This window comes from Lissotriton vulgaris, chromosome 10 (genome assembly GCF_964263255.1).
Source record: "Lissotriton vulgaris chromosome 10, aLisVul1.2, whole genome shotgun sequence".
NCBI classification, from domain to species: domain Eukaryota; kingdom Metazoa; phylum Chordata; class Amphibia; order Caudata; family Salamandridae; genus Lissotriton; species Lissotriton vulgaris.
Window position 1 is genome coordinate 34,892,770 of NC_141698.1, and position 25,660 is coordinate 34,918,429.

Sequence of the window (25,660 nt, forward strand, 5' to 3'; positions counted from 1 at the left end):
CAAGGTTTCCTGTTTTTATTAACAGCATGGCTGCCCAGTCCTGACTTTTTTGTCTTAAATTCCTTCTTAAGGGAATCTGCCAACTTACCTATAGTTAATTCGAACCAAGGAATTCCTGCTTTAGATTGGATTTCTTCAGTTGGGGTCGACTGCTGGATTAGTTTGAACTTTTCCATATGTTCATCCGATATACAGGTTGTTAATCGTTTGGGATATTCCACATGGACCTGTAGAGCCCTCTCTCTGTTTTTGCATCTCGGTATGTATAATTCAACCTTCAAAGGGAAGTGGTCAATACCTGTCATTTTCATCACCTCAAAACTTTTAATTAGATCAAAACACCAGACCTGGCAAAACACATAGTCAATTGGACAAAATTGCTGGTCCCTCACAAAAGTCCTTCCCGCTGGCCTGTCTGTCTGAAATCTCCCATTTGCACATACCATGCCCAGGGACCCCATTAGCTGCGTGAATACCTTGGCCTGCTGTGAGAGCTCCCACCTTGGAAAGATTGCTACTTCAATATTATGGGATTCTAACAGTTCTTTATACCAACTACCCACCGTTCTGGGATCTAATCTATGGTTAAAATCACCTACCACCAATACTAAGTCCTTCGGTTGCTTAACACTAATGGACTTAAGTCTTCTTTCAGTTTACCCAAATTCTCCTTGTATTCGTGGTCCTTTCCCTTCTGTATACATACATTTATGATGCATATTCCCTCATAGCGGGGATCTACCTTCTGCAGTAAAATTCTGCAACCTAGTGCCCACTCACTAAGTAATTTTATCACTCACTCACTCACTCACTCACTCACCAACTCTCACACTTCATACAATCAACATACCCTTTTATGAAATACAACATTGCAATGGTTTAAATGGCTTACAGCCAAAATATAGTCTTTATTAAGTTGCTTTATAGACCGAAAAATTGAAAAAAAGTCAGTAATTGGAAGTTTGGAAATGCATTCACACAAAGGTAAGAAGAACTTATCTGGCAAAAGATATGAGGACTGTGCAACGTCTAACTACAGCAAGCTAAGTAATCAGACATGGTTAGCATGTATTGTTAATGGATAATGTTCATTTGGAAACCAGATACTGTCTTGTGTTCATCTCTGGTCTTAGGAATATGATGTATATTTTGGGAGCAAATATGCAGAACATAACGCCAGCACCAGAGGATAAGATGGCAAAAATCTCAACAGCTACTAGGAATTTTCCTTTTGTGCTGAGATAAGCTGGGATAAAAGAGAGCCAGACGCTGACAAACACCAGCATGCTGAAGGTGATAAACTTAGCTTCATTGAAGCTGTCAGGCAAATTCCGGGCTAAGAAAGCAACCACAAAACATATACAAGCCAATAGTCCCATGAAGGCCAACATGCAGTAGAACATCACAATAGAGCCTTCATTACATTCTGCTATCATCTTCCCATTTGTAGCCTTGGTGTTAAATTGAGGGAAGGGGGGTGATGTCCATAACCAGATGGTTCCAATTGATGACTGGACTGAACAAGAGACCAAGACAATAGAATAGGAAGCCTTGGAGCCAACCCATCTCCTTAAGGTACTGTTCGGTTTGGTGGCCTTGAAAGCAATGACCACTGTGATTGTTTTGGCCAATACACAGGAAACACAGAGGGAGAATGAAATTCCAAAGATCACCTGACGGAGCATGCAGGCCACAAGCATGGGTTGCCCAATAAAGATAAGGGCACAGAGGAAACACAGCATGAGGAAGACAAGTAGAAGGTAGCTGAGCTGAAGGTTGTTGGCTTTCACCACTGGAGTATTGCGATACTTTATGACAACACACAAGACCCAAACGGCAGTGAGGAAAAAGAAGACAGAGGTCAAAACTAAAAAAAATCCCAGCGGTTCCTCGAAGGAAAGGAATTCAATCTCCTTTGGGATGCAGCGATCTCTTTTCACGCTCGACCAGTATTCCTCTGGGCACTTCATACATTCTAAAGAATCTGAAGAAGACAAAGAATGTTTTATTTTCTTGATGCATTTAACGCCATTCATGACCTTAAATTAGTAAGGGCTTATAATCAGAAACAGTAGGCACAGTTTAAAACATTTTAATTTGGAAAGGACTTTGGAAGTTGTTTCGAATGTAGCAGAGCAGTGCAACGTTCCAGGTACATTATCTGACTTCACTTTGCCTTCATTGCAATAGTCTCTGCTCACTTGGCAGATGGGCGGTCCAACCCCACCCCCCCCAACTTTCAATTAAATGTCTTCCTCCATAACATCCATATGTTTGAGGAAATTCTACCAGTTGATTTGTCTCTTTAGGTAGTATCTCTTTAAGTAAGTGGGTTATTTTCCATTTCTGCAAAATTCTAAATCAGGTCAGAAGAGACTTGAGTTCCTGTTTGTCTAGTATGTTCTAGTAAAGTAAATGAACGATTATGCCATCATCTCAGGTTCTGATGTCAGTCGTGAGCCAAATCATATCCATTAAGTCTTGTGTCAAACATGTGGTTCAGGGAGCTCTCATTAATATAGCTCAGGCACTTATTCTTTGCCTTCTTGTGTGCCCAATCACATAATTTATCACTTCGAAGTAAAGCTTTTGTTTTCTCCAACCCTGACAAAAATAATTTGTTTCAAGGCTAATGTATTTAGAGTGATGTGAACATGTTTTGAATATATTTATAAAATTGCACACTGTAGTGTTTCCATCACAGGCAACAATAAAAATTGAGAAACACTTTAAGGTTGTGTTTATATATATATATTTTTAAGTTTTTGAAAACCTTTATTTGTGTAGATGGTTGCATACAAATACAGGCCTACTACCCAGAGGCTGGCCACAAAACAAACTGGAAAGCACCAATATCATTAAAAAGTACGGAGTGGTTGCGCAATACTACACAATGCTGCAAGTCCGCAATGCTAACTGAGTGGAACCACTCGGCACAGGATCAGAGAAGGTTCATTTTTTATATTAAGAGATTAAAGGATCGGTTGTATAATAGGCGTCCTGGCGCACATGGCGGGGAACAGAACCAGCAACATTATAATAGGGAATCCGTAAATCTGTCATAAGAAAAGTCCAAAGCGTGCAAGCCATAGATGCCCTTGCAATTCTTCTTCAGTAGTGTCCACCCGTTACCTCATGTGCCCAAAGACAAGCAGAACATCACTCTCATAACAGTCAAAACCATCAGAGAGATGGATAAAGTTGCAATCGCTATACAGCCCAACCCGGAAAGTAAAAGAAAACAAAAAAAAAACTATAAAAAAGGAAAAGGGGGACTCAACGTTACTGTACCCGCCCCACGGCGATAATGGCGATCAACAATCCAGACAGCAAACTTTCCTAGGGGCGGGGCGGCTAGGTCAGGATGAGCAGAACCTAAAAGTACCATATTATGTAGGAATACCCAATCCTCCCCCCCCCCCCAGTCACTCACCCCGCGGGAATCACGCACAGACATGGAGACCCAAGAAAAGGACACAAAAGAGCCATAGAAACAAATAACTATCTAATAGACCCTCTTCCACCCGCCCCACCCTGCACCCCTGCAGAAGGCTATGGCCTACCCCTCCCAGCAGCGTGCCTGTCGCCCTAAACATGAACCCAAAATATAGAATGAGATAATATAGGGAAAGGGAAAGAAAACAGATAAAAAGGGAAAAAGGAAAACCAGGGGGGAGGATACCATGCAACAGGGCGCACGGCCACCACCCCCCGCCCATACAAACAATTAGTGCAGCCCAAAACGAAACTGGCAAGTTTTCAGGTAGCCATACATATTAAGGATTCGACAAATTATCACAATTTGGGGCAGTCCAGAACTCCGTGCACCGAACAGCAGTCCTTCGGATTAAGAACCGGGCTCACCCCAGTCCTTTCTTAGCTATCGCCACGATGTATGTCGAAGTAGCGGGCATAAAACAAAGCGGTGAGAAAAGGCCGTGGAACAGCCGCTGAACGGCCATTGGAAGCAACCCATGAGATCTCAACCGCCGATGGTAGTGCAAAAGTTGTTCACGGCAGTCATGTACACCAGTGTCAATGATCACCAGCAAATCTTCCCGCATGTGAACCAAGACATCGCTTCCCCCATCAAAATGCGGGAAACAAACAGCAACCACCTCGGGCCCATCCGCATCTCTGAGGGATGGCCCGGGAGTAATGGCGGGCACCACATTGTCTTGCACACAAGAATCTCGGGCCAAGGTCATTTGCCAAATCTGCAGCGCTCGTAGGACGTCGCCAATCGTGGGTTCGCGCCCTCCAGTGCAGGCCCCAGCACAGTGCAGAGGTACAGCATCGACATCCCGGGGCGCTCCACGGCATACGGCATCAGCCACCATTTTGCGAGTTCAGCGCCGTCCCCTCGGAACCAAGTCCTGGGGTGGGCTCACAGGCAGGGCTCCTGCGGGATCCCCCTCAAGCACCAAAACAGCACCCTCGATGCAGAAACGAGAACCACCAAAAGAGGAGGGATCCGCCAGCGCCACCGCTCCGCTGGAGCCACTCTCCGCCACCGAGCGATGGGGTTCGGAATGGCCGGGCAAGGCAACAAAGGGGGGAGCCACCAACACGGCGTCCCCCACACACAACTTGCCACACCTCACCTCTGGAACACCGGACGGTAGTCCCAGGCGCGTTCAGTTGCCTCCGGCCTTTCCGCACAACGGCATCTTCCGGCCGGCCTCCATCCTCCACCCGTGGCCGCCACCGGCACCGTCTCGCCGGCCACTCGCTGAAGGCAAGGCCCTGGTCTTCACCCCACGGAGGCCGCACTTCCCGAGAGGACGCCGCTGCGGAACCACTGAACGCCGGATCCACCAGGGCGGGTGGTAAGTATCAGCAGACCTTCATCTGTAAAATGTTATCGTTTTTGGACAGGATGGGCGGCAGGATAGATGAGTTTGGGCAGGGAGGCCGGCGGAGCCGAGCTACCGTGCGGCCATCACGATGTCGAGCTTCCAAAATCCAAGGTTGTGTTTATATTAATCTCAATAGTTATATCTCCACCGAGGATGTGGTTCCATATCTGGCTACTTTGTGAGTGGTTGTCAGAGAAATCCCCTGAAAACATAGCGTCAAATTTAATTGTTGGCAGACGAAGAAATGTCTCTTACACATTTAGCAGGCTTAAACTATTCCGCATGCCAAATTTAGAAATTTTTTAAATGACCACCAAGTCAGGAGGTCATTTCTGAAGCATTGACAGGAACTGAAGTCACAGCGGTTCCTGTCAATGCTGTTTAAAATTTGGTACATGGCTCAGTCAACATGATGGTGTTCTGCACCAAACTGTTTCCTAATTAATTTTCAAAAACAGGATTTCCTTTTTAAAAAGAAAAAAACAACGATATATTTTTAATACGTAATTCCTTATTAGAAAGGAGTGGCAATATCATGTTTTATATCTTTGGAACTGTAATGATGAATCCTCTTTACTGGTAAAGTTGGATTTAACGTTACTATTTTAGAAATTCCACTTTTAGAAAGTGGACATTCCTCTGCTCTTACAGTTCTGTGTGCCTGTAGCCTTTTCTTCAATACACGCCTGGGCTGGGTGATAGATACACTTTGTGCATACCTTCTAGACAGCCACATACACAGGAATGTTATGTGTGTCTGAGAACTCATCTGCATTCTATTGGCTCTTCCTGAACAGGAAGGGAATGAGGGGCTGACACGTCGTACACCTGAATAATTGATGTCCTGTCGCTACACAAAGAGCTTTTTAACCCCCCCACAGATAGCTGGCAGGACTGTGAAGAAAGGATTTCTGATAATTTCAATGACTCTCCTTTGGAGTCACCCCCACTTTAAAGGCACAACTGGGTATAAGAGATAGGTCTATGACTCCACAATCAGACACCACTGGAACATAAAATGCTGTCAGTGGAACTGCTGTGCTGCATCATGGAATGATACTATACTGTACTGCTGGCCAAGAAGGACTGCTTTGCTTTTGTACTGCCCTGCTGCCTACTTTTCTAAGGAGAGCTGGACCCTGATTTCCAAGGGATTGTTGGCTTGCCTCCTGCTATTAAGACTGAGGGAAATCAAAGTCTCTACCCCTGTGCCTGGTTCACTGGGAGTGGACTAGATATTTGCACCAGCAAATCGAGGCATCTCCTGGCAGCTGGAGGCGGCAACCAACACATTGACCCTGTTGCAGGGGCATAAATTGGCTCATTGCACTTGAGGCCAGAGCAGTACCGCCGAGACCACCGCACCAACCAGCATATTGCCACCACCACAGAAGGAGACTCCTAACATCCCTTCGAAAAGTGTGGAGAAATTGTTGGACAGACCGAGTCACCCCTGAGATCACTGCATCGCTGCTGCAGCAGTTTACAGAGATTGCGGCATCCCTCAACTGCTTGGAGAAACTCAGGGTTTCAGTCTCTGAAGCTTAGCATTGGCTTCAATGGTTGCCTTAGGAAACCAACGCATCATCATCAACATGTGCGAATCATCGACACATCCCTCAACTGCAGGAGTTCCTTCGATGCATCTACTGATGCACCAACCCCGCATTTCGTGTTTGAAACCAGGATCAAGATACTCTTGTGTGTTTTGCTGTTCGCCCTATGTGGGAAGGGTATGCCCAGACGTGGGTCCCGTGCTCAGTAAGCCACTGGAGTCAAGCTATCCTGGCTGAAGAGGGGTGAAACCCCAAAACCGGTCCGAGGATGCTTGATTCCGGTCCAGGGAAGACATGGCTTGGCAGTTCGGTCTGGACTGTTCCCATGAGGCACAGGGTCAAGACTGATTTGCATATGGCCATGTCTGAACTGGGGTGGCTTGGTGAGAAAAATAACGAAGAATGAAACCCAGATCTGTGAATGGGGGTGAATGTTTTGCCAATGTGCAATATTCCGTCCATCATCTTGTGGGCCCTAAACTGGCAGGTAGACTGGGCCTGTTAAAAGTAGAAAAGGAGATTTTGTCTAGCTGTCACTTTTGATGCTGTCTCAACTTCAACAGACTCAAACCAATTATTGATTAGATTGGCCTTTGTATATATTAGCCATGATTCTTTGCTTTTTTTTACATAACTTTTATCTTTTGTTTCTACTCAGAAAAAAGGCAAAACACTATCAATTGTTTTTGTATTTACAAGCAAACTTAATAAATAGTTGTGACAATTCTTCCTGAATGACAAATCTCAACAGGATGTCAGCAGCTCCCCTTGTTCAAAAGGAATGCCGGCTCTCGCCGGAGGCGGGGAGTTGGCAGGGACTGCAGGGGCATTGCAGCTCCCCTGTAGTCCCCAACGTTGAGGCCAGGCCCCAGGGGATGGGGCCACTGGGCCCCTCCTTTTTAATTAATTATTTAAATAATACATTTTTAAAACTGGAAAACCGGCCCCAGGGGATGGGGTTCCTGGGGCCATAATTGGCCTGAGGAGGGGCCAAGCGGCCCCCCTCTAAATATAAGGCTGGCCAGGCCCTGGGGGATGGGGTCACCGGGGCCAGAAGAGGCCTTGGGAAGGGGGTCCACACCTCCCCCTCCCGTATTAATAATAAAAAATAAAAAACGGAATGGGGTCCCCGGTGCTGAAAACGGCCTTACCGTTTTTTTTTTTTAAGGGTCAGGCCCTGGGGGGTGGAGTACCCAGGGCCCACAAAATATTAAGACAATTTTTCTCTAACAAAAACACTAAAAAAAGAACAGTCGGCATCTTGCCGGAAGCTCCGCCTCCTCCCTGCACCACTCTGCAAACGCGCCAGGCATTCTAAGTTGGGGGATTAAGTCCCCTTGAATCCTTTGAGTCCCTGGGGGCCAACTAGCACACCAGGTACCTCCAATAAAACCCACACAGTGGGATTGCTGAGATGTCGTCAGAGGCCACGCCCCTTTTTTGCTGATAGGGCGAAGAGGCCCTCTTGTGTCTTGAGGACTTCAAGACTAAAGTGGACTTCATCTCCTGGGCAGCAGTGCGCCAGGAGGCATGTTTGCATAGTGGTGTAAAAATGGGGCGTGGCCTCGGACCACTCTCAGCAATTCAGCTGTGTGGAGCTTACTGGAAGTACCTGGTGGGCTAGTTGGCCGCCACAGATTCTCAGGATTCAAGGGGACTTAATTCCCCAACCCAGAAGGCGCCAGGAGCCGTGTTTGCAGAGTTGTGGAGAAAGGGGGCATAGCCTGTGTCCACCTACCAGCTATCCCACTATCTGGGGCACACTGGAGGTATAAGGTAGGCTAGTTGGCCCCTAAGGCCCCCCAGAAGCGAAGGGGACTTTAATCCCCAATCAAGAAGTTTGTTTGCATAGTGGGGAAAGAAGGTGTGGCCTGCTATGATAACTTAGCAATCCTGCTGTGTGGGACTTACTGGAGGAAACAGGAGGGGTAGTTGGCCCCCAAGGTTGACCTTGGGGGCCAACTACCCCTCCTGTTGCCTCCAGTAAGTCCCACAAAGTGGGATTGCTAAGAGGTCTTTGGAGGCCATGCTCACCTTTCTCCACCACTCTGCAAATGCACCTCCTGGCACAGTACTGGTTGAGGGATGAAGTCCAGTTTACTCTTGAGGGACTTTGGCGGATAAGTAACCCCTCCTGGTACCTCCTGTAAGTCCTACGCAGCGGAATTCCTGAGCGCTGGTCAGAGGCCCAGGCAACTTTCTACACCCCTCTGCAAACGCGACTACTACCTTATAGTTAGAAATTAGCATTAAAAAAATCTTTGATATTCATTGAAAAAAATCAGAGGTTTCAGGGACATTATAGTTAGTAATTAGCATTTAAAAAAAACTTAGAAATTCACTGAAAAAACCATAGGTTTCAGGGACGTTATAGTTAGAAATTAGAATTTAAAAAACCTTGGAAATTGACTGAAAAAACCACAGGATTTCAAATACAAAGGATATGGACCAAATACTGGAATGCTCTGAGAAAGGATCCAGATATTGGAGACGAGTTAGGTGAACCTCCACTAATAACATTTAGAAAAGCACTATCATTATCAGACACCTTGGTCAACAGTCATTTCGTATCAAGAAAACCTGATTCCTGGCTGCATACCTTGCAAAAGCGATTTGGAAAATATTACAGCTGCAAGGCATGCAAAATAGTTAGGAACTTGAAGTCCATCTGTGACCATCGTGGCAAACAATGTAACATTGATGACACGATAACCTGTTTATCGATATATGTGGTGTACCTACTCGAGTGCTTTTGTGGGAAGAGATACATAGGCAGCACTATTTGCCCTTTGAAAAAGTGAATCTTGGAGCACATAAGAGCGACTCAAAATAAAGATCCAACATATGCAATTGCTAAGCACATGCTACCTCATGAAGGAAAAACATGGCTAGATATGAACTACTCCGGACTAGCCACAGTATCACCGCATGAGAGGGGAGGCAATAGGATGTTGAAACTGAGACGCTTAGAGTCCAAACTTATCATAAGATTCAAGACAAAGATCCCATTGGGTCTCAATGGGGACGAAGAAATGTATATTCATCTCTAAGAACCCTGTTAAAGTAATTATGTCAGGAATAAGTTGTTCATTGTTTGATAACAGAGAAAAGAATTGTCCGAGTAGTACCGTGCTTGATGTAAATAGGAATGCTCACTGGTGTTAAAAGAAGCTAAGAACTATAGAGTGTTTGCTAATGATATATTAAGTTGGTAACATTGTGTTTTGGAGAAAGAAAAATTGTGTACATTTACAGGTTTTGATTTAGGTACTTTACCTAGGACATGACAAATGGGCACTTAACCTGAACCAACAGCTCTATGAATTCCGAGCTTGGACACTAAGTCCAGCAACAGTCAGTGCAATGCCCAACTTGTGGGCTGGTCAACATATTTTATCAACTGATGATAACGGCCGAAACAGAAAAATAGTGAATGTGACTAAACGCTAGTACTGTGATAAAAATCAAATAGTAATTTAATTATGAGTGGATTGTAACAAATGGTTTAAAAATTATATTCCTGATATTGAATACGCCTGTTGTTATCAGCTTTATTCATATGCAGAATCACAATGACCAACACAAAAAATAATTTTATTATGTATAAAAACTGCAGATCGCACAATGCCTCTCTATCGGTGGAGTGGTGATCATGTATTTAAATGAGAAAGTGAAAAGGGACAATGTGTACTACCGCGAACAAGACCGTGATGGTTGAAACGCGTAGGAGGAGGAGAGAGTTGGATTGATTTAATAAAACACTTGAAATCTCAAACAAGAGTGCTGCAAATTCTCTTTGATGATCAATATATATGTGTGTGTGTGTGTGTGTGTGTGTGTGTGTGTGTGTGGGTGTGTGTGTGTGTGTGTGTATTAAGCATTCTGCTCGTGTTCAAGTACAGAAACGGCACTCCACAGAGGTCTATAGTGATTTATTTTCAAGAAAATGAAATATATATGTATATTCACCAAAAAAACTAATGGTTACAGAGGCATTATAGTTAGGTCAGATTTCACTCTTATAAAAGCAGTGGAATTCAGCAGTAATAGTTACAAGCTAACTATAACTTATGCCCCCGCAATGCACTGCTTATGACGTCACATATTACATCACTCATGGCCTGGTAAGTGACATCATTGATGACATCACTGATGACTTCTCAAATGACATCACTGATTTTGCATGAATGAAATCTGAGCCTAACAGTAATGTACCTGTAACCTTTGTTTTTTTCAGTACATTTCTATGGTTTTTAAAATGTTATATAGTAAGTAAATGTTCTCTGTAGCTTTTGATTTTATTAGTGAATAACCACAGATTTTTTATTTTCATATCCTCCTGTAAGTTGTAAGTGCTGAGAGTGATTATATGACAGTATGTATTAGTGTGTTAGCGGGTGTGTGACTACGTGTGTGACTGTTTGATTATGTGCGTGAATGGGAGCGTTTTTGTTTAAATATATGTATAATTAAGCACATAGGTGTAAGTGGATTTGTAATGAGTTGTTTTAAATGCTACTCAATATGTTTTTAAAAAACAGTGTATTGTAAATTGTGTAAAGTGTAATGCAAGTTATTTTTTTAAATAAAAAATTAGGAGTTGTGTACCTTTTTTACATTAGTTTAAAGAAATAAGTATAGTTTTAGTAAAAATAAATAGTATAATATGTAAGATAATTTAGTATAAATAAAAATGTGATATATTTTACGGAATCACAGTCCACGCGCTACGGAGCAGCCATGGGGTTGCACATTCTATGTGACACAAGAATAAAATGATTTGATAGGTTGAACAGCCTTCCATCGTCCAGATCCACCCTTTTTTCTTCTGTATTTGGGCGTAGCTGTAAATAGTCACACTTAGTGAGAGAGCATCCATTATGCAGTGGTTCCAGTCTTTTTTTGCTTGCTTCACATCACCATGTCAGCTTCAGGAGACTTCCAGCAGTGTGAGGAAGACAATATGCAGGAGCAGGATGGAGAACCTCGCAAGAAGAAAAAATAAAGTGTCATCCGGGAGTTTTTTTACAATTCCAGAGGGCCAAAAAAAAGTAAATGTGCAGAAAGTCACTTGCACAGTGTGTGAAAACATCTTCTCATGTGGCTCAGAACAAAAATTACTCATGTGGTACATCATCGATTTACAAGTACTTAAGCGCCATGCAAAGCACTCGGTTTGCCAGACCAGAGATGGGGAGAATAAAAGAGCAGGACGGGGTGAAAGGTGCTGGAGATGGTCAGGCTAAAACATATAGTCAAGGAGGACAATGTCTCAACATGCTTCTAACTTTGCCTGACTTTGCAAAGGTTGGACTGTTCTGTCCACAGAGCACGTTGTTGCAAAGATGCTGGCGACTATCAACAGTCACCGTTGTTAAATCTTTTTTTGCCTGTTAAAGCAAATTTTTTATGTGCCTGCTTTTGTTTTATTCTTGAAGAAAAACAATAAAAACACCACAAAAACTTCAAAATGTTTAGAAAAATACAAAAAAATTACAAAATAGTTAAACAAGAAAACTGTTCTTCTAGAACAGCCTTTTCTGGTGGGTTAAAGAAAGAAAATGACTTGTTAAACATATGTTTGTAACAAGGTGTACTGTTTCTGTGAGTAACTATATTTGTTATTCTGTATGTGTGAGTGTAAGTGGTTCTATGGATGTGTGAGGGAGTATGGATTCTTACATGAGTGAGCGACTGTTAGAGTGTCAATATATGTTTGTGAGAGTGTATGTGTAGCTCTATTAATAGGTGAATGAATATTGACTGTTTCTTGAATAAATGAGTACTGGTTTCAGTAATTGTATGACTGAGTCACAAGTGCATAAGTGAGTATATTAATGTGTGAATAGTGAATAAGTGGATATATCAACAAATGCTAGAGTGTGTGCATATATGCATGAGTGAGAGAGTGTAAGAGTAGATGTTGTATAAGTTAGGGAGTGCATGTGTTATTGGTTGCATGTGTGTTACCAAGGTGACAAACTGAATGTGTGAGTGACTGGCTATGTGAGTGAGTATATGAGGGTATAGGTGGATGTTTATGTTTCAGTATGGATGAGTGTGTGGGTAGGTGTTAGTGGCTGTATTGCTGTGTGAATGGTGTGTAAGTGGCACTATGAAAAGATACATTTGGTGAGACTGATTGTATGGTGAGTAACCGGGTGTGTAAATGTATTGTATGGGTAAGTGACTGATGCTTTGAGTGGGAATTTGGTTAAGTGAGTTGGTGTGTGAGTGGTTGTACTGGAGAGTATGTTTGAATGGGTGTATGGGTGAGTGAGTGGATGTGTGACAACTTGTATGGATGTGTCAATGGGTATGTAAAAGTTGTGTGAGTGTGTGGATGTGCGAATTAATGTATGATTGGCTGCATAGATGAGTGGGAGGTTGTCTTGAAAGTCTATACGGATGATTGAGTGGGTGTGTGAATATTTGCATATGTGAATAAGTGGGTCTGTGAGTAGCTGTATAGGTGACTATATACTTTTGTGAACGGCTAATAGTGTGAATGAGTGGTTTCATGAATATCTAAATGGTTTAGTGACTGACTGTGTAAGAGGTATGAGTTAGTAAGTGGTGTGTGAGTTGGTGTACCGACAAGTGACTGGATGTATGAGTAGTTAAATGGATCTGTCAATGGGTATGTGAGTTGTTGTGTGGGTTTGTCATTGGGTGTGCGCGACGTTGTAAGGGGTGTGAGTTGGTGTGTGAATGGTTCTGTGGATGATGTCATGAGTAGTTTTTGAGATGATATGAGTGATGTCATTCGTGATATTATAACTGAGTATATGTGTCTGATTGCCTCTTGCGTGTATTAGTCAATAATCAGTTATTTAGCAGACTGTGTTACTATTTGCATTAGTGGTAGATCCATAAGAGTTGTGTCTGTACATTTGAGTCAATGTTTCAATCATTGTGACACTGTGTCGGGATGTATCAGTAGGTAACCCTTTTCTATGTGCTTATATGAGTTTTAAATCAGGGTGGGAGAGTGGATGTATAACTGAGTATATGGGTCCAGAAGTTTAAGTTACTGAAATGTCTAACTACATGTGTTAGCTTTTATGCACATAGGAATACACCCTATGATTTAGGTACAGACTACCTTAGATGTGACTTGTGAGTAGTAGAGCAGGAGGTTAAAGCTTGTGAAGGAGTTTTAAATACCAAGTCCAACTAGCAGCACAACTGGATGCACAGCCTGAAGTGTACCAGGCTTGACACATATTTAAAGGGCTACTTCTCTGGGTGGTTCACTTTGTAGTGTCAGTTCTTTTCTAGATATCTGAATGAGTATTTAGGTCCCTGTGTGAGGGGCTATCTTTCTATATGTAAAGAAGTTTCTTAGTACATCACTGGCTCTGTTTGTGCCTGTATGGCTCTGGAAATCTATATGTAAGGGCTGGCATGGATTGTCTCTTGGGGGTGTCAGTCACTAATGGTTTATTTAAGTGTATGTCTACCTGCCTCCATTAGTGCTAGATACATAGGAGTTGTGTCTGTGCATGTAAGGGAATTTTTAAAAGCTTGTAACACTGTTTGAGGGGTTGTATTAGTGGCTCTCTGCTTTTACACGTGCTTATATAGGATGCAGATGAGAGTGGGAGAGTGGATGTATAAGTCAGTATATGGGCCTGTAATTGTGGATGTAACTCACTGAAATTTCTAACTACAGGTGTCAGCTTTTATGTAGACCCTATGGCCTACCTACTGCCTATTTTAGGGATAGGTTATATGCAGAAAAAGATTAGGTTAAGGCTTGTAAAGGTGTTTTAAATATGAAGTCGGCCTACAGTAGAACTGGATAGAGAAATGATTGTGTAGCAGGCCTCAGACATGTTAGAAGGTTACTTCTCTGTATGGCTGAGTTGGTAGTGTGAGTTATTGTTAACCATTTGAGTTGATGAATCAGTCCCTATCTGGGAGTGTGCTCCCATTTGCAACTTACTTTTTTGGTACATCAGTGGCTCTCTTTGTGACTGTATGCATCTGTAAATGTATAACTAAGCGATGGGATGAATTCCTTCTTGGGTCTGTTACTTGGTGTTGTGTAAACTAATTTTATGTGCATCTGCCTTCATTTTTAGTAGATAGACAGGATTTGAGCCTGTGTGTGTCAGTGAATGTTTAGATACTTCTGAAACTGGAGGTGGATTAGTGATCTCTACTTTTGCACATGCTTCTATAAGATGCAAATGAGGTTGAGAGAGCGGATGTATAGTAGAGCATATTGGCCTGTAAGTGTGCATGTAGGTTACTGAAAGTTGTACGTATAATATATATATATATTAGCTTTTATATATGTAGGAGTATAACTTATAGCCTACATGATACCTGCCTTAAAGATAACTTATATGTGAGAGAAGAGCAGCTTAACTTATAAAGTATCACCATTTCTAATTAATAAATCTATGGTAGAATATGTGTTTTCAGGTATGTTAGAGTGTTGCACTGTAGCCACTATTAAAAACAAACATATATTAAAATACTTTTGTATGTGATTTTCAAAACAAAGCATTATAACAATACATTTTTGTTAAACACTGCAATGTAATGTGATACAATGTCTCTTTCCCTTTTTTACTGTTTTCAGCTTTCATACTAGTTCACCATACACAGTGCTCTGTATGTAGCATCATATTCGAACAGTGACAAAAAAACAATCGTATGGATTGTACAAAAAAAAAACAGAAGTGCACAGTACATCTTTGTAAATATTCATTACTATGCTTTACACTCGCTACAATTTCCAAAGGCATTTTTGATTTTAATTGAAGGTTTCTATAAGTTTGTTCAGTTGTTCCAGTTTTAACATTTAATTTCACAGTGTTAAATATAAATGATATATGAACTCCTTTGCAGAACATAAAAGGGCTGTTATATAGTAGAGTAATGTTTAAGAACATCACCCCAACAGACCAAATGATGTCCTTAAAACTTTGGTTGAAGAAACAAGAGGTAAGAATTTTTTTGTTTGGAAGGCAATTTAGCTTTGAATTTTAAGGTTGCCATCATTGCAATCTGTCTAACCACTGTTACTCTTTAAAAAAGACAGTGTAGTGTCCAGATGTTATATTAGCTCTTCATGAAAAATAATAGCCACTGCTCTGTAAGTTCTTCCAGAAATTGATATTTGTCCTGCTTTGAAGTTTGTAGTTTCGGTTTCTAATTTTAATCCATCTGGTCTATATCATTGTAGCATTAATATAAGGTATTTTCCACTTCTTTGTATTTGCAACGTAGAGATTACCTCTGATCTACAATTTGGGCAGGTCATATTTTGATGTTTTGTTTTAATCAATTTGTCAAAAGACACTGTTTTGAAATCTGGTAGTGTTAGTATAGGATTCACTCAGTATTTACTTCAGTAGTAATCAATATTTACTTCTTCTAAAATTTCAAGCATGACCAACATACATTCTTGTGTGTCTTGTTGTATGTTGAGACTAAATACTACTGAGTATCCAAAAGATCTTGAATGCCTGAAGTAGAATGTATTTAACTTCTGTCATTGAATACACGTTGGGTTAATGCTACATTGCAGAACAGAACCTTTTTTCATGTTGTTTATCATTAACAAGATGTGGTAACTGAAACACTACATTTAGAACCAAATTTTCATAGCAGTTGATACCCGATCTATTTTCCAACTGGAGTCATACAATATTTCCCTCAATTTCCACTTTTCTATTTTTAGCTTTTTTTGCTTGTTATGGTTTCCTTTCATTTGTTGGACTTCAGTTGACTATTTTGTATGCTTCCGTTTTGGACATATCATTGTTTCCCATAAATAGGATATTTACCTAAATTAGGAGCATATAGACTTCTTAACAGATTGTAATCTCTTACACAACTTTCATCGGCACTAACTTTTTTCTCATCAAATTCCTTTAAGTACAAACCAGACAATGTTCTTACTCGATACAATGCAACATGTTATTCCTTCTTTAAACAAACTACTACAGATATTCACAAAAACTAATTCTATACTTAAACGTTGAGATTTGTGGACAGTTACAGCATGAGCTAGGGACACTGGAAACTGCTGTCATCGGACATACAAGTCCTATACAAGCAAAAAAAGTACAACACAATGCCCAATCTGCTTTACCCCATCAATCCAAATATATTTTACAACCCAGAATTCTATCTGATCCCTGTTTTGAAAATTAAAAAATCAATTACTTTTCCCATAGCACCATTAGGTAATCCATCCTCTACATTCAAAGTACTCCACAAAATAACTACACAATTTACACATGTATAAACACTTTTCTAAACCTGAAGTCTTTTATACATAATTTTCCAAATAATCCAATTTTGTTTGCAGTTTTCAGTTAGTAGTATTGTTACTCCCTGGGGTTTCATTTTGTTGATAGCTGTAATCTCCAAAATATGCTGTTTTTCCGATTTTAGTAGTTCTTCATTAAAGTTGGAACAATTTTGTAGTGTAGGCATTAAACAAACTATGGACTTGTCTTCTGCAATGAAATTATGCATTATTTGTGTTGGTGTGTTGTGAGACCAAAACAGTTTCTTGATTAGTCGCCTTTCCAAAGCTTGTTTACCATCTTTTGTCAACACCCCTTTAGAATATCTCCATATTCCACATCAGATGCTTGACGCATATTCTTCACTAGTTTCTTGTATTCAAAGTTCAGCCAAAAATTTGCATTGCCAATGCTTCCCAAAAAATTCCTTGTTTCATTATGTAGAAGTGTGTTAAAACAGGTTGTCCTTTTACATGAGTAAGTTACAGTAGGTCTCCAAACCCAATTAAATGATTTCGTCCAAACAGCATGTCACACTCTGTTTTTAAAATCTGTTGCAGTCTCAAGTGTACAAAGGCAAGCATTAAGTTTGAGACCATGCTCACGTCATGAATAATGAAGACCTTCAGTTTCTACATTACTCTTGACACTTCATGGCAAGCTTCTCCAGATAATTTCTGGTATTCCAGTTTATTATTATGTTCAGCGGGTGGCATAAGTAGCTGATGTAAAGTAATTCCTTTAATGTTGTGTGCTGCTAATCCAGTTGGTGCTATTACCACAGAAGATAAATTTGATCCTGCAAGTGCTGAGTAGATAACTGATAAGAACTTTAAGAAACGTTTGCCTGTTCCAGCTTGACCACTGATGTAGAATAGAATAGGTTTAAATGATGAGCATTGCCATTCTCTCTTCTCGTGTATAAATCCATTTTGTATTTTCTCTTTTACTTCCATAAATATTTCTTTCTGTTCAGTGCTTAGTTGTCCTAACTGTTCAAAATCAATAGTACCCTGTTTTGCATGTTCCCATGGATTTTCCACTCCATTCATGGCTATTGCGCCTTCTTTCTCAATAATTGGTAGACCAAGAGGATCTTGAGTCAGTGGTTCAGTATTTTGGCTACTTTGTAAACTTTCTTTAGTTATTTCAATTTCAGCTGCAATGATTTCTTCTTGTACAATCTCATCATTTAACTTTTTCAAATAGATAGGAAAGATTGAACACTGAATACTGTCTTTTATAGCATTGAAAGAATCTTCGTAGCAGTCATAATCTCCAAGTAAATTCTGTTTCAGCGCATCAAGGCTTGAAGAGTTGTAGAAGTGCTAAATAGAAAAATTCTCTCTCATCAAGAGTTTGGCAACTGAGTTTTCTATAGTTAATAAGATTTCCTTTGGCATGTTTGTCCAAACACCTGTCACATGCAATTACTGCAAACTTTTCTTCATGTATGTTTTCTGTTACATTCCGTTTGTACCTGTAGTTTTGGAGCACATCATACAGGCACAAACTCCTTCATGGATAGTATGTATCCAACATATTTGTTTTGCCAATATTAGTACTTCGGGCTGAAACTCTGCATTGTTGGATAAGACTTCAACACTCTGCTCCATGTGCTGGTTTTACCTAGCTTACCCAAACGATTCCTCTTGACTTTGAGAACAAAGTGGCTGAGGTCAACCGATCCGAGCACTCATAGGATCCTATCTCTCTATGGGAAAACATCATCTAGCTGAAGCTGTACAATTTCTTCCTGAGATTCTTTTCCGTAGAAATCTCCTCTCACATATCTTTCATCTCTTCACAATTGAATTGTCTGCAACAAACTGAATATCCATATGCGCATTCTACATTTTCAAAATGACTGGATTATAGTCATTAATATACTTTGAAGTTTCTGTTCTCCTTAGGTTGTATGTGTTTTTGGGTAATTTCCGAGTTGCTGTAAGTCTTACTGCTGAGAAGTAGCTGTTTACCCTTCCTTGTGAAATGACAGATCATGGGAATTTAAATTGTCATTTTGTATAAGATTTACCTTTGTATCTGTATATTCGACTGCCGTATTTTCCACATCTATGACTTTGAAAATGTAAAACTTGTTGTTTCAAGCTGTTTTCACCACCATCTTTCGGGATTGCACATGTGACATACTGTTCAATTAAAGACAGGACAGCCTCATCAATATCTGTCCCAAATTTTGCTGCATCCTTCATCCATAATAGCATATGTATAGGAGGAGTACCTCTAGCTTGGTCCTCTTTTTGCCAAAAGAAATCAATTACTTTTCCAATAGGTGGATTTGTTTTGCTGCAGATAAAAGACATCATAGCTTGAAACCTATGGTTAAAATATCTGTAAACTCTGGCGGGATCAAAGGAACAAAGTTCTCCAGCTGTCTTGACTTCGATGCTCTTTATATTTGAATTTGCTTCTTGCACGAATTCAAGCAGCTCATCCCATGCATACTCCGCACAACTGAGTGTTAGAAAGCAAGCAGGTGTACCTGGGTTACTTAACATGCATTTGAGTTCACCATGACGGTGATAACAACAGGTCGAAGGAAATCTTCTCTATCGTTAACGAACTATCTAATGCAGAGAGAGTCCTACCTAAACCCACACCTACCCAAGATCTCTGTGACTCTCTGAATAACTAGTTTGTGGAAAAAATCTCTAACATTAAAGCTAGTATCCCAATATCCAGCCCCATTGAGACGCCCCTCACTATGATAAGGAATCCTTTTACCTTGGATCACTTTCCACCCATTTGTACCCAGTCCTTCCTGGACTTGTTGTCCAGAATTAAATCTGGCTCCCCCATGGACTGTTGCCCACCTCATATATTAAAAGATACCCTCTCCGCCTTGCCGTGTGCCATCATGACCTTCCTGAATAAGTCCCTCTCACAGGGCCATGTCCCTAAAGCATTCACAGACCAAGCGGGATTCCGTCCCGCTCATAGTACGGAGACAGTGATTTTAGCAGTACGGGAAGCCTTACGAGATAAAGCTGACAGAGGCACTCCTCAGGCCCTGGTGCTTTTAGATCTTTCGGCCGCATTTGACACAGTCGATCACAACGTTTTGATGGACCGTGTCAGGCAGGCCGCCATCCAGGGCTAAGCCTTCAGCTGGATTAGCTCTTTTCTCGAAGGCCGTACTCAAGCGGTACGCTTAGCCCCATTCACTGCACCCAAGCTAACTACTGCATGTGGGGTCCCACAGGGATCATCACTATCCTCCATCTGTTTAATCTGTACCTCTTACCTCGGTTTCAGTCCCTGAAGGAACGGAGGGTGACCACCTTCAACTATGCCGATGACTTACAGTTAACATTCACCATAGATAACTCCCTTAACTCAGTCCTGGAATTCCAGTCTACATTACTCCATATTTGCCATTGGATGGACCAAAACTATTTAAAACTCAATCCAGGCAAGACCAAACTAGTTCTGACAGGGAGCAGTCAGATCTTCTGGGGCCCACACTACTGGCCTGCGGAACTTGGATTTCCCCCCGAACCCTCTACCACTGTCAAGAGCCTAAGGGTCACCATAAACAACGACCTATCATTAAGATCTCAAGTTGGTGCAGTGGTCTCAACCTGTTTCTTTCAGTTACGAAAAATTAGAAAGATCAGCCGCCTACTCACTCATGCATTGCTGATACAGGTCGTGATAGCCACAGTACTATCACACTTAGACTACGCCAACTCAATCTACCTAGCATGCCACTTTTCCTAATCAAGCGACTTCATATGGTTCAGTACCAAGCAGCGAGACTAATCCACCAGCAACCCAATAAATTATCATCAACACTGTGGTATACACTGAAAATGATTAGGAAACTAATATCCTATATCCCTCTGGATTCAAGGAAACCAGTGGTTACCACATTAGCCTTATCGAGACTTGACTATGGGAATGCCTTGTTTGCCGGTAATTGCAAACAAAACAGATGATGGACCGAATGTGGATCAATGTCACACATTCAACCCAGTCAAAAGATCTGGGCTCAAATCCATCGTTTTTTTGCACTCCACACCACCCTGGGTTAGACAATGGCGATATGCAAATCAGCTCTGACCCTGTGCCCCATGGAACAGTCCAGTCCGAACTACAAAAGCCATGTCCTTCCCAGAACGGAATCAAGCATCCGAGCGTTTGCCGGTATGCAGACCCAGCATTTGGCGAAACTGCAACGCCTGCAAAATTCAGCAGCTAGGCTGCTACTAAACATCCCAAGGTCTGAACGCATGTCTCATCACCTGAAATCTCTACACTGGCTCCCCATAGCGAAAAAGGATTACATTTAAATCACTATGCCTAACATTTAAGGTGCTACAAGGCTCTGGATCTCTCTTTCTCAGAACACACCTGAAACCGTATGTTCCAACAAGAGAATTGCGCTCATCCCAAGCCAAACTAATTCAGGTTCCCTGCTTCAAACAAGTGAGGTGGGGTGGCAGACGTTTCTTACTACATGCTGCTAAGAATTGGAATCAACTCCCCCAGATCATTAAAAATTCTACCTCCTTGCTGTCTTTTAGAAAAATGACAAAAACCTGGCTTTTTAACTAACAATAATCCATTCCTCCATTAGCACCGCTCCCGTGTCCTCTGATTAGCGCTAAGACGCCCACGGGCATATGCGCGCTTTATAAAACTACAAATCAAATCAAATCAAATCAGATGCCAATCTGCCAGACCTCTTTTAAAAAAACTACAATGGCTCCATATCTCCCAACGCACAGCATTTAAGACGGGATGCCTAATCTTTAAGTCTATACATAGTCGGAGCCCCACATTTATTAACTGCCATCAAGGTACACCGCCTCCCGCAACCTGCGCTCAGTACACCTCCAGCTACTGACCACCCCTGCCTTCAAGTTACAACGTCAGGGAAGGTGTAGGTTCGCATCCCTCTCCCAGGCCCTGGCCTTGCTTTACTGAATAACTCTCTGAGTCAGGGCTGCATACCACAGGCCATCAAAGAGGCCACTGTGATCTCCCTCTAGAAGAAACCTGGGGCAGACCCCAAAACTCTGTCTAACTACCGCCCAATTTCAATGCTCCCTTATTTAGCCAAGGTACTTGAGGCCCACGTGGCTAAATGCCCATCCAACTTCCTAGAACCAGGTACTCTGACCCTCATCAAGCGGGCTTTAGTCCTGCCACTCCACAGAAACAGTAATTACAGCTGTTCTGGATTCCCTTCGGGAGAAGGCTGATAAAGGCATTCCCCAGGCCTTGGTGCTAATAGATCTGTTGACCCCCTTTGACACAGTCGACCATGGGATTCTGGCGGACCGTGTCAAGGATGCTGGCATTCAGGGCACTGCTCTTGGTTGGATCTGTTCCTTCTTAGCAGATCGCTCCCAGGCAGTCTGTCTGGGTCAGTTTATGGCCCCCAAGGTGAAAACTATGTGTGTGGTACCACAGGACTCCTTTCTTTCCCCACACTTGTTCAACCTTTACCTTTTGCTACTGATTAAGTCTTTAAAGTAAAGGAATGTGGTCACTTTTAACTACGCTGATGACCTCCAACTGCTTTTCACGATCGATAACTCACCTCAATCAATCTCCGACTTCCAGTCCACCATGCGATATATCTGCTATTGGATGAACTGTAATCATCTGAAACTGAATCCAGGAAAAACTGAATTGGTTCTGACGTGTGGCAACAAGAATCCCTGGGGCCCACACTATTGGCCTAATGAGCTAGGTCTCCCTTCTATTCCCTCTACTTCGGCTAAGAGCCTTGGGGTCATTATATCCCATGATCTATCCTTGAAATCACAGGTAGGCTCAGTGATCTCCTCCTGCTTTTTCCAGCTACGCAGGATCATAAAATTAAGTATGTTACTTACCCAAGCAGCTCTAATACAAGTTGTGATAGCCATGGTCCTCTCTCACATTGACTACTCCAATGCAATCTACCTTGGACTCCCTAACGGTCCCTCAAAGCACCTGCAGATGGTTCAAAACCAGGCAGCTAGACTGATTCACCATCAACCTAGATGGCATCAGGCTTCCCCTCTCATAAAGAAGCTGCATTGGCTTCCCATTCACAGCGCTGTGCCTTTAAAGTTGGTTGTCTATTATTCAAATCTCTTCACGGCCACGGCCCAGGTTTAGTAAATAGCCTTATATCACGCTATTCCCCATCATGCAACCTTCGCTCAGCCCATCTCCAACTCCTGACAATCCCCGCTTTTAAACTGAAGCGACTAGGGGGTTGTAGGTTTGCTATTTTGGCCCCAAGATTCTGGAATTCGATTCCTTTGGAAATCAGGTCTAGCACTAATTTACTGAAATTCAGAAAATCTCTTAAAACTTGGCTTTATACTCAGGCCTTTGAATAAACTGTGACCTTCCCAGTTACAGCCTCTCCTAGAATCAGCGCCATAAAGCCAACCGGTGTACGAGCGCTTTAGAAAACCTTTTTAACATTAACATTAACATCCCTGGCCCCAAGACTGTGGAATTATTTCCAGCTGGAGATTTGGTTATGTACTGATCTTCTGAGTTTCAGGAAAATGGCTGTTTGTACAGGCTCACGAATAACTCCACCCAATGGTCCCGGCATACTCTAGAGGTAGCGACATGAAACCTTTTGGTGTACGAGTGCTGTATACATTTTTTATAACATAACATTGGTGCCTCGTTGTCATGCAACCACATTGATTTGGCTACATTCCAAATTTTCATCCCTTCCTTGAACTTTGTCCATGAATTCTCTTGCAGAAAGATTTTGTAGATGAAGTCCTGTTTTCAATATATGTTTCACCACATATGAAAGTCCAGAAAAATCACTGTCAAACAGAAGATGAAATATATAGAGAATGTACTGCTGAGATCTTGGATCTTCTGAGTACAATCTTGTTGACCAGTATTCAGATGCTGGGATCTGTACAGGTCGGTCATCAAATCATCCGCCTTGTCCAGTGGGGAGCAGTTGTGGAAAACAGCAAACTTCTTAAAAACATTCCTATGTACTCATGGGAACTCCTTTTGCTTCTTCCATTAGAAATAATTCAATGGTATCACCAATTACTTCTTTTGAATGCAGAAGATGAATGCTGTAATTTTCATAAGTCTCCTCTGATCTGGATTTATCCACTTTTTCAATTTGCCCACTTCCTATAGATATGTTGTATATTCAAGAACATCAACATTTTTATAATAAACATCATTTTGTACCAGGTATAATGTTGCATTTCTAACTTTACTAATATATACTAAATCTTGACAGATTAATTTTATTCTTTATAGGAACAACATTTACCAAAAGAACCAGTGAATCATGATCCTCTCTGTCTGAACCAATAGTTTTAATACTCTGTTTGAATCCTAAAGGTAAGCACACAACTCTTTAGTTAAGGCCTTTTTGTAAGTCAGTTGGTGGGAGCTTCCCTGTCTTAGGCTCCATACGAAATATGTACTGGAATGGGAATAAAGATTGGATTCGAAAAGACTCAAACATTTAAATCTGTTAGTTCCTGAGGAATAGGTACCAACTCTAAGTTGTTATGTACTGCTTTACATGGCATTTTGTTTTCTTCTAATTTGTTGTAACTGTAGTCTCATATAAATTGGTTGTCAAGTAGTTATAAATAAATAAACTTTAAATTGTTGCCAATCAACGCTTTTAATATAAATCAACATTCCTAGTTTGACTATTGTAGTCAGTGCGTTGACATCAAATAAAAACACAGTTTGGTTTTTCAGAGGAAACTGTGCTAAACTTTGCGATCTCCTCTACAAAGTTATCAATAGTAATCTCTCTGTCCTGTTCCACTACACCTGCAGATATCTAGTCACCAGTTTCCTACGCCCCTGTTCAGGATCAAAAAAGTGAAACTGAACATCACCACAAACTTTTTGTATGTCGGCTACCATGCAAATGAGCTGTATTAATTTCTCCTAAATATAGTGCAGGGATTTTTACATAGTAAAGTCTCTTAACTGACTTTCATACTTCAGAGTAGTGAACCGCTAACATTCTAAAATGATGAAAGGTGTTTTGGCACACTTTCCTTGATAGACAAGCGAGAAAATGTCCCTTAAAGTTACTATACTTTAGAGTTTACATGGATCTAAAAATAGCAATCTTCTGTTTGATACTTCTATATGGAAATCACGTAAAAAATATGCAAATATCAATTGGTTCTTGCCAGATACTACAGATAGTACTACAATCCACTTATACACAGGAGCCTGCCTATGTCTTCCCTGTACTTCTTCAGCTATTACTTCCTCAACATTTCTAGGAACCATCTCCTCTTTTGGAATGGGACTAATATCCTTGACCTCATAACATTGAGCAGTTGTTTCAACGTCATGCACTGTGTTCTCTTGTAAATAGCTTTCTTCATTAAAGAAAGTCTCAGTGCTGGAAGTTTGCTTCCATTCATCGGTAAAGATGTTACAAAAGTTTCTTCTATTAACAAGCCTTTTTACTGGCTTTTCTTCTTCATAGACAGTACTATTTTACCCAGTATTTTCATTCTGTTCATTATTAAGATAAACAGTTTTCATACTAACGTATATGCTTTATCTACTATAATTTCTATGTGTTGCTTTTGCTTATAGGCTTATAGGCTGCTGATCTTCTTTTATACTGCTTTATGTTTTTACTAAATTTTGTATTACCCTAAGTATTACCCTAAGTCTAAACATTTTCTACTTATATCTTTGTACTGTTTATGCCTTGCTGTTAGACCACTTGCTATTTTACCATTCTTTGTAGATTGAAGTGAACATGAGCTATTCCTTTTAATTTCTGACTTGATATCAAAGTTGTCTTTTTCTTCTCATCATTTACCGAATGTTTCATTTTTTTTTATACTGTTTTAAGAAACTGATTAGTTCTCTTACCAGTAGATTTTTGTTTCTCCCAGAATATTGTGTCCATCATACATTTTTTCTTTTGAGTCTCGCTGAAGTAGTACTGTTTTTGTACTCTTCTCTT

At 41.2% G+C, this 25,660-nt stretch overlaps 1 protein-coding gene across 1 annotated transcript in view; it reads right to left on the bottom strand.

The window, feature by feature from the left end:
- Nucleotides 1–1,088: 1,088 nt before the first annotated feature.
- Nucleotides 1,089–25,660, bottom strand: part of LOC147684436 (extracellular calcium-sensing receptor-like) — an 89,755-nt gene continuing 65,183 nt past the window's right edge. The window contains exon 7 of the mRNA XM_086942309.1: nucleotides 1,089–1,984. Within this exon, the coding sequence (XP_086798435.1) occupies nucleotides 1,089–1,984 (896 nt within the window). The remainder of the gene's footprint in view (nucleotides 1,985–25,660) is intronic.